Source organism: Mytilus californianus, unplaced genomic scaffold, assembly GCF_021869535.1.
Source record: "Mytilus californianus isolate M0D057914Y unplaced genomic scaffold, xbMytCali1.0.p SCAF_3, whole genome shotgun sequence".
NCBI lineage: Eukaryota > Metazoa > Mollusca > Bivalvia > Mytilida > Mytilidae > Mytilus > Mytilus californianus.
The window spans coordinates 75,655,624-75,673,043 of NW_026262679.1; the positions used below are offsets into that span (position 1 = coordinate 75,655,624).

Here is a 17,420-nt window from a genome sequence, read left to right on the forward strand (position 1 = left end):
TGACATATGAACCAACCAGATCTTTCAAAAGTGACTACACACCACTGAATACAAAAACAAGATAAAAACTAAAAAATGATCTAGAGGTCAGAATGCAGCTTTTACAACAGGCATGTGTCTATTAAGTATGTCAGTTTCTATTGAAATATATCTCACACTTAGTAATCTACTTGTAACTTTTATGTCAGAGCTGAGATTTTAGATATCGAAACTACCAACATACTTTAAATTTTCTATAAAAATAACAAAAATTTATGCAACTTTATTTTCAACAGCAACAATTATATCAGAGAAGATAACAATGATTAAAAACAAGAAAAGTGTTTCATACATTAATGCGAGTGTTTAAAAGAGTATATTTACCATCTATATATGAATTGTAGATAAAAATTCAAGAATTTTTTATGTTCTTAAAACAAATGTACTACAAAATATATGCTTATCTGAATAATCTTCTGGACAGAAAACTTTTAAAATAGTTAATTCACATGACTAGCATGCACTGCATTCCAATAACTTTCTAATATTTTAAAAACAAACAACGTACCATTTACTATATAAAATATCTTATTTTACCTTTCCGACTTTTATTGATTAATGAAATTAATAATTTAAGATTATTTGTCCACCAAGCAAAGATGAAAAAAATAAATCAAAATTTCATATCACATTCATGAGCAAATTTAGAAAAAGCACTCTGATTAAAAGCGACGTACTTAAATGAAAAATAGAGCTACAAAATTCAGATCTAGTTCCATGATGCTGAAGTCAAACTGAAAGCTCTAAATTTGATACAAGACAAATTCAAATATTTGTATTCAAATAAGCTTGAACTAACATAATTGCTAATACATGTACCATGATGATGAGAGCATTCAATGGATTGAGTACAATTCTAAAACTGGAATGCATTACATCCTTTTAGTAACAAATTTAAAATCCACTTTTAATACATGTAACTCTTTATAAAATTTGATGAACAAATGTCATTCACCGGGGGACCACAGTAGCCAAGTGGTCTAAGTAGTTCATCTACAGTCATCACAAGCCTGTCAACTGATGCCCCGTCCTAGGCAAGGTGTGTTTGACTAAAACCTTAATTTCTTATTTCAAAATACCAATAGGGAACATACATTACATTACTGTAGTAAATAAACCATTTTTTAAGAAGTTTCTGCCACTGGCCTTGAAGAAAAACCTCTTAAAAAATTGCTTATTCACTACAATAATAAAACCTTAATTGACAAGGATTGCCAATTTTTCTGCTGAAGGTTAGTAGTTCTCCCTGAGTACTAGTGCTTCCTAAATAAAAAAAAATGGTTGCCATGATATAGTCAAGTTTGTTGAAAGTGAATGTTGTTAAACACCAACAAACAAAAAAAAACAAAACAATCATTCACTGCAATTTAGTGACTATTTGATCAATTGACATCTTCATTGTATTGCACAATGTCAAAATGTTTATGGTATTATAAAGAAAAACCTACAAATTTACAATTTAATGATTTTCATTTTTTTGATTTCCGACTAAGAAATGACATTTGAGAATTTGTGCATCGTGCATCAAGCACAGACACCCCTAAATATTGTAATATTTTCTTAAACATAAAATTTAGAAATTTTAAGTACATTTTTAATCACTTGATAACTTGACTGTTTTTTATAGTAAATCTATTACTATATGTTCTGGTGGTCTCCTTGTGCAATATTTTAATTTTGATTTTTCAGTTCCCCCAATCTCACCATAAGCCTTAAATTTAAAAATTAGAATATAAAGTGTATATATACCAATACAAACTTTTCAAAAAATAAATACAGTAAAAATTTATACAAAATCAAACATTATAAATCAGTTACTTCATATTTCATCTCATAAATATATATATTTACCAGACCGATACACCATATGATATTTTTTAAGACTAAATCTATTTTTCCTTCCAAAAATATGAAGGCTTAATAAATTTCTAAAATTATATTTAATTCATTAATGGTTTATTTTTATCATAATCTTGTTATTATAATACTTACAATTTTAAAATTCTTGTTAGACATTTGATATTTAACAATATATTGAAAGAGAACATTTTTGAATTACAATTGAGCAACAACAACAGCACATCTGGCATTTGTTTGCAAACTTTTTTTTATAATATTTTTCTATGTTTGATACATAAACCATAACCATTTGAAATCATTTCTTTTAGGTGAAAAGTTCAGAGGTAAGATGGTAGATCTATTTCGACTAAATAGCACTTTCTTTAAAAATTATTATATTTCTCTAATTTTCATTATAATGTTTGTGCTGAGAATTGTTTATTTATAAGCAGTGTATTCTTGAATTTTTGAAGGTAATTTGGTTGGTTGCAATGGATGGTATATTAAAATCTTGAAAATAAAAACAATCTTGGCAAGATGGGGATTAAAAAGTAATGATTATCTATTCTTAAATCCTATGTGGACTAACAAATGTTTATTCACTAGATAAAAATTACTGTATCTACGTAAATATGTTTAAAGCTACAACAAAACAAAAACCTGACTCATCACTTTATATGTATCATTAGAAAAGCCATTTCCTTTAGGCCACACTTAAAAATATTTTGGTTTGTCCAAACTCTACCCAAAGGTAGAGACAGTGGGTAGGTAGGTAGGCATTTTCTTTTTTTTTTTTTTCGGCAAAGAGAAATTGAAGGTAGGGTTAGGGCAAACAAACATATTCTTTTTTATGGCCTTAGAGCGATGAGATTTGGAAAATATTTTTAAAACTGATTATGACAGATATTGAAATGAACTTAAATGGAAGAAAACTTAATTATGAAGACTGAAAATCATTAGTTTACTTTCATGATATCACAAAGAAGCATGTTAATCATCATAACAATGACAAAAAAACACATTCATGTAGCAGTTCAGATGACAGTCACATTTTATAATACTCGGTATCAACATCAGAATATCATTTTGGCATTTCACACAATATGCTTCAGATGTAACTCAGCTATCATACTAACAATAAGTCAAAGATTGTTATTAAAGCCCTTTATTGAAGTAGACACAATCGTGTGGACTTGATGCGGAAAGTTTTTCTTGCAATTCTTTTTCAATATGGTTTATATGCATGGAGCTGTAAAAGAAAGGTTCATATATACTTATTACATGTATAATTAAAACTTGAAATCAGTATCATATTGATGCTTTTAGAAAATAAAATTTCATATTTTCAATGTTCTTTTTCAAAGATTATATTAGAATGAAAAAGATCCAAACTTACAGATCAGATGCATTACATGTATCAAGGGATGTCAACAAGTACTTGAGTATCACTCAGTAGTACTGAATATCAAATAACAAAATGATACTAAACTTATTGGTTTCCTGTTAGCACATTGTTCTCTTCTTTTCATTAAATTAATTTTCTTGAGAATGCCCCATGGACATTTAAATAAAAGTCCCTCATAGTTAAGAAAAATATGTTTTGTAAACCTACACTAAAACAACAGCGACAACCAAGTGCTATTGATTTCTTTATTCAAGTCTATGAGAAATCAGAAATTACAAATGATGAATTTAACACTAATATTCCTGAAAAAGTAAGTCAAGAGGCAGATTTTTTTGTTCAGTTGAAAAAGTATCATTTAACCAAACTGTTGTACTATCCCTTTCATCAGAGAATAAATAATCAGTGTATCATAATAAATAATATCAAGATATAAAAGATAAATGTTAAGTCTGACAAAATAACATACCTTTTCTGTGGAAACAATGCACAACACAATGGAGTGGCAAACAACAAACTGAAAAAAACAAGCATAAACTTTTTTAATATCTAGTTGATATCTATCAGCAAATCAAATACAAGTTGAAAATTTTAGAGCGATCAAAATTTTGTACTCAATACATGCAGGGCTTACAGTCATAAAACTATTGAGTACGATTATCGTACTCAGACTATCGTACTCTTACTCAGAAATGAAACAATCAAAATACCTGATTTGGTGTTTTGAGCAAAAGTTTAGTACTCTAGTATTGAGTAATGTTTTAAGACAGAAAGGCCTTGTTTTCAGCGTATTGATACTTTAAAATATCAGCTGAATGTAACAATAAGAAGCTTGGTCACATGTTCACAGCAAAAAAGTTAAAAAAAAAAGAAGCTTCATATGTCTGGAGCAGATGAAATTTTACAATGCCAATTTGATGAAAATCTGACTATCGCTTGATCAAAATGTATTTGCAATTTGTATGATAGAAACAATATTTTATCTTGGATTCAACAGCAAACCATCAGAGGACTGGATAGTTCAGGTCAGTAAAAATTATCAACATCGGTTCAAACATAATGATGATGGTGATAAATCTGGGCCAAAGTTATTAAGGTTATTGACATCACAAAGCCTTGATATGCAGTTTTATAATGACGGTGAGCAAAGTGATACAGGCAGAGGGATGACCAATAATATGATGTTTATAACCTTAATAAACTGAAATTGTTATATACATCTCAGTATTGAAAGGGTGAGGTTATATTTATAACTTACAATTGTATGTATATCTTAGTAAAGAATGAGTTCGGTTTATAACTTACAAAAATCCTACAAGTCCAATTTGCACTGGAGCATTCAACCATGGCATTCTCTGTAAAGAAAACAAAATATTATGACTGAATATTATTGAAATTTTGAGTAATTTTAATTGTTTTTATCCTTTTCCTATCTCTTACTTCATAAAAACTGCATGGTGTATATAATTGTCATCAATGTAGAACAATTAAAATTATATGCTTAAAACTTTGCTCTTAAGATTGAATCAGTAGAATCACAATACAACAACTTTGCAATAATCTTTGAATAGAATCATGTTCTAATTCGAAGGTCAAATACTAAGTTCAATCTACGTAGATCATAATCTAGAGCTTATGCAATCATGTTGTCACTACTTTTAATAGTCATTCTATCTACCACTTTAAAAAATATATCCAAAAATCACAGGGACTCAAATGGGTCAATATCCCTAATGTGCCTCAAAATGAGGAACACAACTATAAATAGAAAAAAGACTTACCAGTATATGCAATGTTATTGTACCTCATATAAAAATGAGGAAATGTGGTATGATTGCCAATGAGATAACTATCCACAGGAGTTAAAATGGGGTGGTAGTAAACAGTTATAGGCCATGGTATGTATGTATTTTCTTTATAAAATTATAAATGAATAAATGTATTATTTCTGCAAAATTGTCTAAAAAAGACTATTTACTGGGTATGATCTATTTACTGGAAGCAAACATTGTCCCATAAAAAGTCTATTAACCAGTAAATAGGTTCAAACCCTGTTTACTGGTAGCAAATATTTTCCCTACTTTCTGTGTAATAAACATTTATGTACTGGCTTTTTCGGAAAATAGCAAACTTATTGTCCAAATAGCAAGTAAATAAGTGTATAATATTGCACATGATGCAATTTTCAATAATTGACTGAGCTTAACATTAAAGATGTAAAAACTTTGGAGTTATTAAATGTTGGTAAACATTATTTATGAAAAATAGTTTGATAAAAACTCTATATCAACTTACCTTCATGAAAGCTTTGCTTTCCAGAGCATGCATTATAAATGGTGGGGTTACTGTAAAAGAAACATATAGTTATATCACAATTCACAACACAGTTATGAGATTCATAAACAAAAGCTTTATTGTCATAATACACTATGTGATCCTTTAAATGACCAGGACAATAAATCATGTTTTTTTTACCACAAAAACACCATGTAATCCCTTAAAAAAACCAGGACAATAAATCAAGGCTTCTTCACCACAATACAAAATGTGATCCTTTAAAAGACAATAAATCAGGGCTTCCTTACCATTATAGAACATGTGATCCCTTAAAAGACAAGGACAATAAATCAAGGTTTCCTTACCATAATACACAATGTGACCCTTTAAAAGACCAGGACAATATATCAAGGCATCCTAAACGCAATACACCATGTCACCCCTTCAAAAAACCAGGACAAAAAATCAAGGCTTCTTCACCACAATACGAAATGTGATTCTTTAAAAGACAATAAATCAGGGCTTCCTTACCATTATAGAACATGTGATCCCTTAAAAGACAAGGGCAATAAATCAAGGTTTCCTTACCATAATACACAATGTGACCCTTTAAAAGACCAGGACAATATATCAAGGCATCATTAACGCAATACACCATGTCACCCCTTTAAAGACCAGGACAAAAAATTGAGGCTTCCTCACCATAATAGATATAAGAAAAAGGTAATGTCGTAGATGCCAATCCCCTTTTGGTGCAATCAGTAAAAAGGTATTAAGATTTCCATAATTTGTGTATTTTGTCAGTAATAATATTTTCTTTGTAAAATTTTATAATAACCATATAAACAACCAGGCACACAGTGATGTGATTGATTGATTATTGGTTGCTTAATGCCAGTGGCAAATATTTCATGCGTGCTCAGGACGAGAACAAATAAACAGTAAATACAACAGTTAGATCTTGTAATATACTCCGTTCGGGATGAAGGTCAGGGAAATTAAGAATGTCACTGGAAAATGAGGGTATACTGGATATGAGACAGACAATTAGCATTGCCACAGGCCACCATGGACCCCTGAAAGATTTGTTACAATGGTTCTTAACGTACAGAACGCATGGCACTCTTTGAACATGAGGCATCGGATTTAACATCCCCATTCTTAACAGACGTGGCTGCGTAATTGTACATCCCGTACAGCCAAACGGACGCTTCACTTGGGCAAGGGTTTTAATGCCAGTCAGAAGAAGACCTGTAGTGATCATATTTCTATTCCCCAGTCACCCTTGGGAGTGGCACACAGTAACAAATTCATGATTTCCTTTATTCATCAAAACCACGATTCAAAGTTTATGAGCAAGTTAGAAACACCAACCATTGCGCTAAATGGAAGTCTTGTTCACAATATATGCAAAAGGCATAATGTTCAGGTTTTCAATTTCGTTTTCAGATTTTTCTTTCCTTGCGTCACAAATTTAATTGTTTCACCAGACATTGTAAAATTGAAATCATAGACTTCTTTCATTCATGAATTATTCGGAATTTTAAAAGAAATGGAGAGATGTTTCACACAGGTAGATAGTCCTGAGAACCCCAAAGGACAATAACAGTCCAATTCATTCAAGCGCTTAATGTTACAGGATTCTAACCAAAAATGAAGCGTCACAATGATAAAAGTTATATATAACGTTCAAGAACTGTTCTGAACAGTTAATGAACTAAATCCGTAACAAATAGACAGTTTATGGTAACACCGTAATTTTAGTCCAAAATTCATAACAATTACGGGAAAATCGTAATGGTTGGCATCTATGTAATATCCTGACTTAATTTTGGTTCTATTCTCAAGAAAAATGTTACACATGTGTTTACCTTGAATTCAAACACAAAACAACAGATCATAAGTTAAAATCTACAAATTAAGTCTAAAGTCTATATATTGACCATTAAACTTTGAAATTCTATACAAAATCATGCCAAATACATTACCACATTAAGAAAGGTACTGTTGTTTCATTGAATTAAGTTAATTATAGTACAGTGTATAAGTTTGTTTATATCAAACATTTACAATACCCTTTACTGTGACCTTCAATACAGACCACTTAATTATATTTATAAATGTCGAAAAAAGTGAGTATGAAATCTTTTTTTTAAATCTCTTCAGATCATTGTTCAATTTGAAATTATGAGCCACTTGTTTTGTTTACCGAAATTTGTCCAAGTCTTCATGTTTATTGCTGCACAACTGGTTTTTACAGTATTTTAAATAAAACTTAAAATATATAGTAGTCTGAAAAACAAGCTATACATTTGTATGCCTTTCAAACAAACTTGCATCTGAATCAACATTAAAGGTTGTAACAAGAATGACTTTTAAAACACCCTGTTACTTAATCAAATCTAAATGCACAGAAACAATCAATTGTGATAACCTTTTTTAGGGCATCATAAACAGATTTTTTAACAATTCTCCTCATACACCTGCATATGTCACTGCACTTTGCTATTTATAGCCTCTATTGTTAAATGAATGTTTTTTTTTTCTTTCAATGTCATTTATGTCATACATTTCATAAATATAAGTATATTAGTACATGTAACAGTCTTACATATGTCATATGTTTAAATACAATTACTCCAATAATAAAATGACCTTATCTGTTTCAGTATTAAAATGTAATATACTTACACATTCCAGGTGCTGCCATACAAATTCTAGAAACTAGAACCAATGCTATGGCCTTTTCTGCTGCCTTTCTAGATTCTCCAACTCTGTTGCCATCAGCATCATAAACAGGTATACCTTCTAATAATTCCCTGTTAAAATCAAAGTCATACATATATAATTAATACCCTTAATTATTATCAACAAATAGATATAAGAAGAAGTGGTATGAGTGCCAATGAGACAACTCTCCATCCAAGTCAAAATTTATAAAAGTAAACCATTATAGGTCACAGTACGGTCTTCAACACGGAGCCTTGGCTCACACCGAACAGTAAGCTATAAAGGGCCCCAAAAATTACTAGTGTAAAGCCATTCAAACAGGAAAACCAACGGTCTAATCTATATAAAAAACGAGAAACGAGAAACACTTATGAACCACGTCAACAAACCACAACTACTGAACATAACAAATATCTATTTCTTTGTTATATATAATCTTTCTGTTTCAATTCTCAATTCTAAAAGTACTACGCCCAAATACAATATTTTAGTTATTTGATGTATTTCTCTACCTTAATGAAATTTCATCAATGTTTCAATCTCTGAAACCACTATCTCATGAACATTTGAACCAGATTTTATATTTACTAAATCTATGACTATCTTCACTCAGTTTGTCTGTTAAGTTCTTGATTTTAGTGTTGATTGAACTTTAACTGTAAAATTGATACTTCACTACCAATATGCATTCTACTTACAAGATGCATGTTCCTGGGAATAATGTTCTAAATTTATTATCCAAAATGAAGACAGATACTGGTAATAGACATACATGTAGCACATAGTACTGGTCCTGTCTCAGTGACAAAGCACTATGAATTAAAGTATGTTGGCTTGTCTTCACCCAATATCCAAAACTAATGCCCAAGCCATTCCATTATCACGATTAATAGCTTTGCAACACCAGTACTTTACCATACTACTGTCATGCATCATAGATTTTATATTTGTCTGCCAATCATCTGTGCTCAGTTTCAACAATTGAATGGGAGGAACTTCTTGCAGCAGTGAAGCTGAGGAGTTGCTTTACAAAGAAGGATGTCAACCTTTTTTATAGATTGTTCTTGTTACAAGCAGTACATTTAATTGCACTTGATTTACACACTTTTCATCATTGATATACTTATAAAATTAGCAGCAGTCACTGCCCTTTGTTCACCTACTTCTCATCATTAGTATGTTTAACCAGTTGGCAGCAGTTATTGCACTTGATTTACCTACTTCACATCATAGATATAGGAATAGGTATACAGTTAGCAGCAGTTATTGCCTTTGACTTACCTACTTCAGTATACAGTTAACAGCAGTTATTGCCTTTGACTTACCTACTTCAGTATACAGTTAACAGCAGTTATTGCCTTTGACTTACCTACTTCAGTATACAGTTAGCAGCAGTTATTGCCTTTGACTTACCTACTTCAGTATACAGTTAACATCAGTTATTGCCTTTGACTTACCTACTTCAGTATACAGTTAACAGCAGTTATTGCCTTTGACTTACCTACTTCAGTATACAGTGACTTACCTACTTCGGTATACTGTTAGCAGCAGTTTTTGCCCTTGACTTACCTGCTTCGGTATACTGTTAGCAGCAGTTTTTGCCCTTGACTTACCTACTTCTCATCATTGGTATATTTATACAATTAGCAGATGCCACAGCAATAAATGGTACAAATCTGGCAACAATAGGTGGAAATCTCTGTAAATAAAAAAAATATGTGATAGATGTGTCAAACAAATTCTATTTCTGAGGAGACAAAAATTTGAATGCACTTTTCAATCACCTTTTAATTGTTTATATTAACTTTTGTAATGCATTTTATCCTTTCATAGTTAACTGAAACCTACTCACACCAAACCATGTGTAATCCAGAAACCTGTTAAAACTAAACTCTTCATAGTAATACATTTGTGTTTATCATTTTGACCTGTGAAACTAATTACATGAATTTTCTTCATTATTTTGACTTGTGTAACTAATGACATGATTTTTTGTGTGTTAATTTGACCTGTTTAACTAATGACATAATGACATGAATGACCAGGCTAATAAAAAAAAGAGCTACAGACTCTGAGGTGTAAAACCAGACGGGTTATAATTGCTCTGATCCTTCGATACTTGATTTTAAAAAAGATGGTAAAATAAAAAAGATTGTAATATTAAGTCTTATTCTTTAAACCTTCTACTGTAATTGAACAATTGCCATAGTTGTCTTGTATACTTTTCATGAAACAAGCACAAGAGTAAAAACTTTGACACAGTACTTAATCAAAGAAGAAGGAAACACAGGTATATGGACAAAGAAACACTGCTTTCAGAAGAATGATTACATTCTTTTCTATGTCTGTCACTGTCAAAAATTTGGGAATTTACTAACTTGCTTAGCTAAATAATAATATATTCTGAGAATTACCAATTCTGAACCTGCTGTTACATTTTGCAGTTAAATGTGAAGCATTTTTCACATAATGCATTGCACAAAAATATGGAAATTTGTCTCCACAAAACTTTCTGTGACTAAAGAATTATTCAGATTTGGCAGGTGCAAAGTTTATGCAGATTAAATTACTAAATAATATTCACTGTATATTCTGATGTAAGTACATATATCAATTTTAGACATGCTGCTAGATACTGAGAGGTTAAGAGTACATTTGTATTTTATTAATTTTTTTTATGATCGACATTAAAGACAACAACACTCGTAAATTACCGCGAAGTAATGGTTTATTTGTCAACATGTTTTGCCATCAAGCGTGGTGTCTTCAGGACAAGTATACATATGAAAATAGACAGTGAAGTACAAATATTGTGGGTTATGCTGTTAGCTGGAAGTCATGTTACAATAATTGTTGTCAGGGTTTCCCCTGGGTCAATTTTCTTTTTTGAGATTGTATGTTTTTCAGATAAGTGTATGTATGCAGGTCTGACTGTTATTTATTAAGCAATGTATTAGTACCTTTACAAGACTGTTTATAGACATAGCTGTACCAATGGCACCTGCTGAGGCTCCTACATATGATAAGCCAAGCTGTCTGAAATAATGGCAATACATACTTAATACACTGACACAATCTATCTGAACGTGTGACCATTACTATAAAAATTTTCTTAATGAGTTAGTGGCAGCATGCTTGTTATCAACTCATCAAGTCAGGGAAATTGTGAGTTCCATTCCCTGCGTTGTCAAACCAAACTTTTAAATTAGCATTTAATGCTTCTCTTCTTAGCACACAGCAATTAGGAGTACATGTAAGAGCAAAGATAGGATGACTCAAAGTTCAAATAATGCACATGGTGATATCTTCCTGTGAACTGTTACCTTGTGTGCTAGCATGTTAAAATTTGGCTCAGTATGTCAGCTAATCAAAGCAAGGTTTATATTCACATCACAGTACTGTAAATTCAGAAATTATTGCGTGCATTTATTATTGCGATTTTGTCATTTTAGATTAAAATGCGATTTAAATTTTTGCGATATTTAGAAATATCCTGTTCATTTCATATAAAAATATTCAAAATGCGAGTTTAAATTATTGCGATAGTAACCTTGTCGCATTTTTCGCAAAAATAAAAACATCGCAATAATTTCTGAATTTACAGTAACATATTCTCATCCTGAATATGCATTTAAATTTGCCAGTGGACATTAAACAGTCATCAATTCATCTTTAGTTCATATCAACTTACTAATAGCTAGAATTCTGAATTCTAAGACATAGGAAAAATTTTGCCATTTGAATGTTTAAAAGCATTGTTTTCATTGATTATATGCATTCAATGTTAGAAAGTTCTTTTGTAATCATTTGTAATAGTAAACACATAAAACAAAAAATAAAGTATTGTGACTTACTTTTTAGATATAGGCTCATCTCCACTTCTGTTTGTGTAATTAACAACAGCATTAAAACTCTGATTAAACCACTGCCAAAATATAATCCCTTGTGGGGTCCTACAATATATCAGTTTTACTTCTTAATTTCAAGGTTATACTTGGTGGAGCACAAATATTCCATTGCTACTTTAGATGTCCTTTCTTGTTTGTTTTTTTTTTCCATTGCTGTTGTTAATTTGGTTTTTTAACCCTTCGATGTTAAATATATTTTTCATTTCAAACTTCAGTTTTAAGCACCATTAATGAAAAATGAATTTCGAAATGTGAAAGGGTGCATCAAACTGACAAAAATATCTTTTACTATATAGTCATATATGAAAAAATAGAAGGAAACATTTTATCATTGACTTTCTTGTTAAAAAAAAGCTTCAATAAACATATAGATTCCACCACTGCAACAAGTGTGTTACGATATTTCTCCACTCTCGAGAGTTAAATTTAAATATTTAAAGCGTGAGGCTTGCCGAGCTTTTTAAATAATTAAAATTTAACTGCTGAGAGTGGAGAAATATTGTAATACACGAGTTATAGTGGTGGAATCTGTTTCTCTAATGATTTTTATCCTTCCTTTTCAAAGATTTGCAGAAAGTTGTGTTCTTTATATGTGACGTCATCAGGGCATGGTCACCTTTTTCATGACGTCACAATAGGAAATTCAGAAGAAACCAAGAAAATTTGATGTCATAATTAAATTTTGACCAATCATTTGCCAAGAACAGATATTTCACTAGTGAGGAGAAATATTTTTCTCACACCGATCAAGAAATTTGAAAATAGCACAAAAATTAGAGAAATGACATTTTAGTTATATCATGGATGTGGATTTCTAACATTTACAATACTCCTAGTCATCAAAAGAAACATGGTTCTGATACCTTAACTTTCAATGATTTGCTTCTAAATACCAATATCTCCCCTGCAAAATAGTTTTGTTAAAATAGAACTGGAAAAAATAAAACCAGTTTACTCTCTTTTAAAATCAATTGAATGCAACCAGTCAGACTTACCCGGTAGCAATAACCTGATTAAGAAATAGATAAATTACATGAATTTTACAAATTTTCTTACCACATCCACAATATTAGGATATATAAGGATCTTTTTATGGTTTTTCGTTCACAATCAATTAAACACTAAAATAAACAAGTCGGGTTAAGTTTAACTCCAGGCAAACCTGTAAACATCAGAGAAATGAGTGAACGTAAATTCTCGCCCTTATCAATAAATTTCAGAATAGTACAAAAGTCTAGTCTATTTTACTTGTGAAATGTCATCATACAACCAGTGATGACCATATTCATGGGAACCTGAGCTGACATCCTTCCTGCCCAGAACATTTTCTCCTTTGTATCTGGATGGTATGCAGAATCATATAAATGTTTGGCCTGCCACAACTGATCAGGTGATACATTGAGTGCACCTAATGTTTCCCCTTTTCTAAATATAAATAATACATTGATATCGTAGCATAGCTGTAAATGTTTAAGTAAAATACTTGAAAGGAGACTTGGTAAATCATCCATAAGACTGCAACCTGAGGTAAGCATATTTCCTTCGAATAATGTTTGCTTGGAAACCAGTTGTTGTTGTGTTTCTGTTTCTCTGACATTGATTTTTTAATATAAATAAAGAAGATATTACTTTTTTAATATAAATAAATAAGATATTACTACAAAATCAGAAGCTGCTTCTTTTTTGCTTTACAAGTTCAATATAATACATGTATTATAGTCTACTTGTAATAAAAAAAATTGTTTCGACATTGAATCCAGATAGTTATTAAGACAATTTTACAGGATCTTAACTCTTGGTCATTGAGAACTTGCCAAACAGTTTTTAGTACTGGTCATCTCTGCTGAAATTATTTACAGCATGTCTACACTCGTGGTCATCTAGATCTTGCCATTACATGTATGTGTGAGCAGTTGTGTATCTTTGATCCTTATTACAGCATGTCTAGACTCGTGTTCATCTAGAGCTAGTCATAAGATATGAGCATGGTCATTTCTTCAGAGTTTATAAATTCAGTCATCAAGTTTCATGGTCATCTACAGCTTGCCTTTGCATGTATGTGTGAGTAGTTGTTTATCTTTGATAATTTCTGCAGCATGTGCATGGCTAGACTTATGGTCATCTACAGCTAGCTTTAAGGTGTGAGTAGTTGTTTAACTGTGGTGATCTAGAGCTAGCTATGAGGTGTTAGCAGTTGTTTAATTGTGATGATCTAGAACTAGCTATAAGGTGTGAGCAGTTGTTAAACTGTGGTGATCTAGAGCTACATTTAGCATGTTGAGCTATAAGGTATCAGCAGTTGTTTATATGTGGTGATCTACAGCTAGCTATATTAGGTATCAGCAGTTGTACAACTTTGGTGATCTAGAGCTAGCAATTAGGTGTGAGTATTTTTTTATTAATCTTAATTCAACTCAGCTGAATGCATGCCAACCTAATGGTTATTAGAACTTGTAACTAAGTGTGAGCTGATGTTTTTCTTTGGTCATCTCTGCAGAATTTATTTACAGCATGCATGTGTCTAGACTTATTTATGGTCATGGTCATGTAAAATTTGCCATAAGGTATGAGCTGTTGTTTATCAATGACAGGCATAAGGTCCCTTCTTAATGTTTTATTAGGTAGCTGTTTCATTAAGATTCACCCAATTTTTTTTCCATATGTATATGAATAAGGGGCTATTTCAAGAGTTTTTAATATCCTGAATATCAATATCATGAATATAGTGTTCATATCACAAACAAATGCTTTACTGTGCATTTTTATAGATTATCGAAGGGCGACAGCCCTGAGATGAGATGTGGCCAAGAAACATCCTCGAGTTTGAAAGACCATTGATAATCTGTTTATCGCTATTTTGCCTATGACGTCGTTAATTTTTACATTAACAACGGCAGGTGCGCTCTTAGTTTTTGATGATAATTTTTTATCTCAAGCGAGTAGCATGATATGAAAAATTATCACAAAAAAAGATCAAAGGGAAAAATACACAAAATAGCGATAATATTTCTCATAGTACAAACAATCAATAAATGTTGAAAATTTCAACATAAATGAACAATACTAAATATTTAAATAATCATATCAACAAACTGTCTTTAAATATGTAACACCTACCTATATCTTTCTACCACTCCTTTTGCATCCTCTAATTGTTGTGAGGTTGCTAGTATATTAAATGGATTGGTTGTTATAAAAAAATGCCTGGCTCTACCAGTAAATGTTCCTTGGTCATACCGAGGTTCCTCTAGGTTTATTCTTTTCTCAGTCTGCATGGTTATCTATATAGAAACATGTAGTTTTAAATTGTTGATATCTTTTAATATAGATTTTCTTATGTTCTTGATGTTAAACAATGTGATAACAAACATATAAAAAATATTATCAAATTCTGTTCTGAATTAACATAATTAAAATATCTTTTTTTTTTTTTCAGACAAACTACTAAACTACTACTAAACATTTTACACTGTTGCCATACAATTAATGATCAAACTCTGAAAGTTCAATTCCCAGAAGCAAAATATGTATGTGTGTAGCATGTACTTACAATAATGACAGATACACACAAGGTAATAAACTATTTTATTATAAGTGACTGTATGTTCTTTATAATAAATATGATAAAATAAGAGTGTTTCAATATCTCCTGTTTTGCACATATTTTTATCTGTCCAAGGGCCATAACTAAAAAATTTTCTTTTTTCGTTCTTTAAAAGTAGAAGGTCCTGTAAGAGCTAATTTTGGGCTCAAATTTGAAGTACATCTGATATTAACCCTTACCATGCTGAGCCCGTTATATGACGGGATGACCCAGACCACCGTTATTTGGCTCTAATGGCTCTCCATACTTTAAGAGGTCGACTTTATGATACTTATTTCGAAATTGATGCATGTTCCCTCAACCTGAGGCTATCTATTGTCATGTTTCTCATGTTTAAGTAGCATTTTGAGCTCAAATATGAACTTGGAAAATTGCAATCGGATAAAACTGGTTTTTCTGGAGGGGTGGGCTTCCCTTCTGTGTCTTACACAGGAAGTTCAGAGGCCTAAAACTTTCAAAAATAGTGTAAACCCGCAGGCATATATCTACTGATCATAACTATTATTGAAATACGCAGAGGAAACGACTACTTCCGGTTTCAGGTCCAGTTGAAGTCCAAAATCGGAAAAAATCGTGAAATTCCGTATTTTTTGTCCAAATGACCTTCTTTAGACTGGTGTTCCCAGATCAGTTTCACTCCAACCTAAGAACTGTTAGGGTTAATGTGTTAACTGGGGTCCACTGTACATGCAGACTACAGCTGGATACCTATATCAGCATCCCTCTGTCTTTGGGGTCAAGAAATAGGACGAAAAATCGTCAAAAAAGACGCTTTTTGCACCTGATGACCAACTTTGGGGCAATACCGATGCATGGAATAAAACTTTAGGATTATGCTATTTGAGGGTCTGGATGGGGTTTACATGTCTGTAAGTAAAATAAGATAATACAGCATACTAAGCCTAGGGTTCTGAAATTTAAAAATAAAACTGTTCGCTTAAAAAAATATGTGTATTCTGTTTTGCATTTGTCAACTTCGTTTTATTCCTTGTCATTTCATTTTGTTTTGTTCTGTTGTTTTTTTTTTTTTGTTTTTTTTTCGCTCTTTACTGTACGTGCTCTTTATTTAACATATTATTATTAAAAAAAATTTAGACTAAAACCATACTATCATATTCATCAATCAAAACATAAAATAAGGCAAATGGTTTCATGAAATTGCCTGTTACCTCTCCACAGCTAAATAAAGCATAGACTAGGCATAGGCAATATTTTAACATTAAATAAATCATGTAAATGTCTTTTGTTGAAGGTTTATAAAATGATGCAATAATTTTCATTCACAGTCTTGTTCAATGAAACAGATATATAAAATGTACTCATTTATGAAGCTTATTATACTGACCTGAATTCTGATTTTTATCCAGTATCCAGTTATCTAGTATATGTACACCTGTGATGTTGCGACTGGAGGTGTGTCCTTGGGTGGTATGCTGATTGGTTGTCAATGTATCCACCTTCAAGTCCACTTCTAGGGAGAACCAACTGTTAGTGCAAAAAGAAATGTTTATGGTTAGATTTTATTTTCCGAATCTACTTATTTTTTTCTTCTAAAAATCATTTTTGTTTACCTCTCGTCGTGAGTTCAACTAGTTTTCTTTCAAAATACAAAATAAAAAAG

At 31.3% G+C, this 17,420-nt stretch overlaps 1 protein-coding gene across 1 annotated transcript; it reads right to left on the minus strand.

Annotated features, from left to right (window-relative positions):
- Window positions 1-247: 247 nt before the first annotated feature.
- Window positions 248-17,268, minus strand: LOC127733258 (sideroflexin-1-like). The gene is made up of 11 exons (XM_052242600.1): window positions 17,145-17,268; window positions 15,313-15,476; window positions 13,444-13,620; window positions 12,142-12,240; window positions 11,248-11,323; window positions 9,901-9,986; window positions 8,249-8,376; window positions 5,576-5,625; window positions 4,586-4,635; window positions 3,750-3,797; window positions 248-3,127 (listed from the first exon to the last, which is right to left on the minus strand). The coding sequence occupies exons 2-11, from the start codon at window positions 15,468-15,470 to the stop codon at window positions 3,034-3,036; spliced, it is 966 nt and encodes a 321-aa protein (XP_052098560.1). The 5' UTR covers window positions 15,471-15,476; window positions 17,145-17,268; the 3' UTR covers window positions 248-3,033.
- Between the last annotated feature and the right edge of the window lie 152 nt (window positions 17,269-17,420).

Excerpts from the sequence above, each read along its gene's own strand:
- LOC127733258 (XM_052242600.1), bottom strand. The coding sequence starts at position 15,470 with ATGCAGACTGAGAAAAGAATAAACCTAGAGGAACCTCGGTATGACCAA. Across the intron at positions 8,377-9,900 it reads ATACCAATGATGAGAAGTAG|GGAATTATTAGAAGGTATAC; the intron begins GTAAGTCAAGGG and ends TGATTTTAACAG. Across the intron at positions 3,798-4,585 it reads ATTGGACTTGTAGGATTTTT|TTTGTTGTTTGCCACTCCAT; the intron begins GTAAGTTATAAA and ends TGTTTTTTTCAG.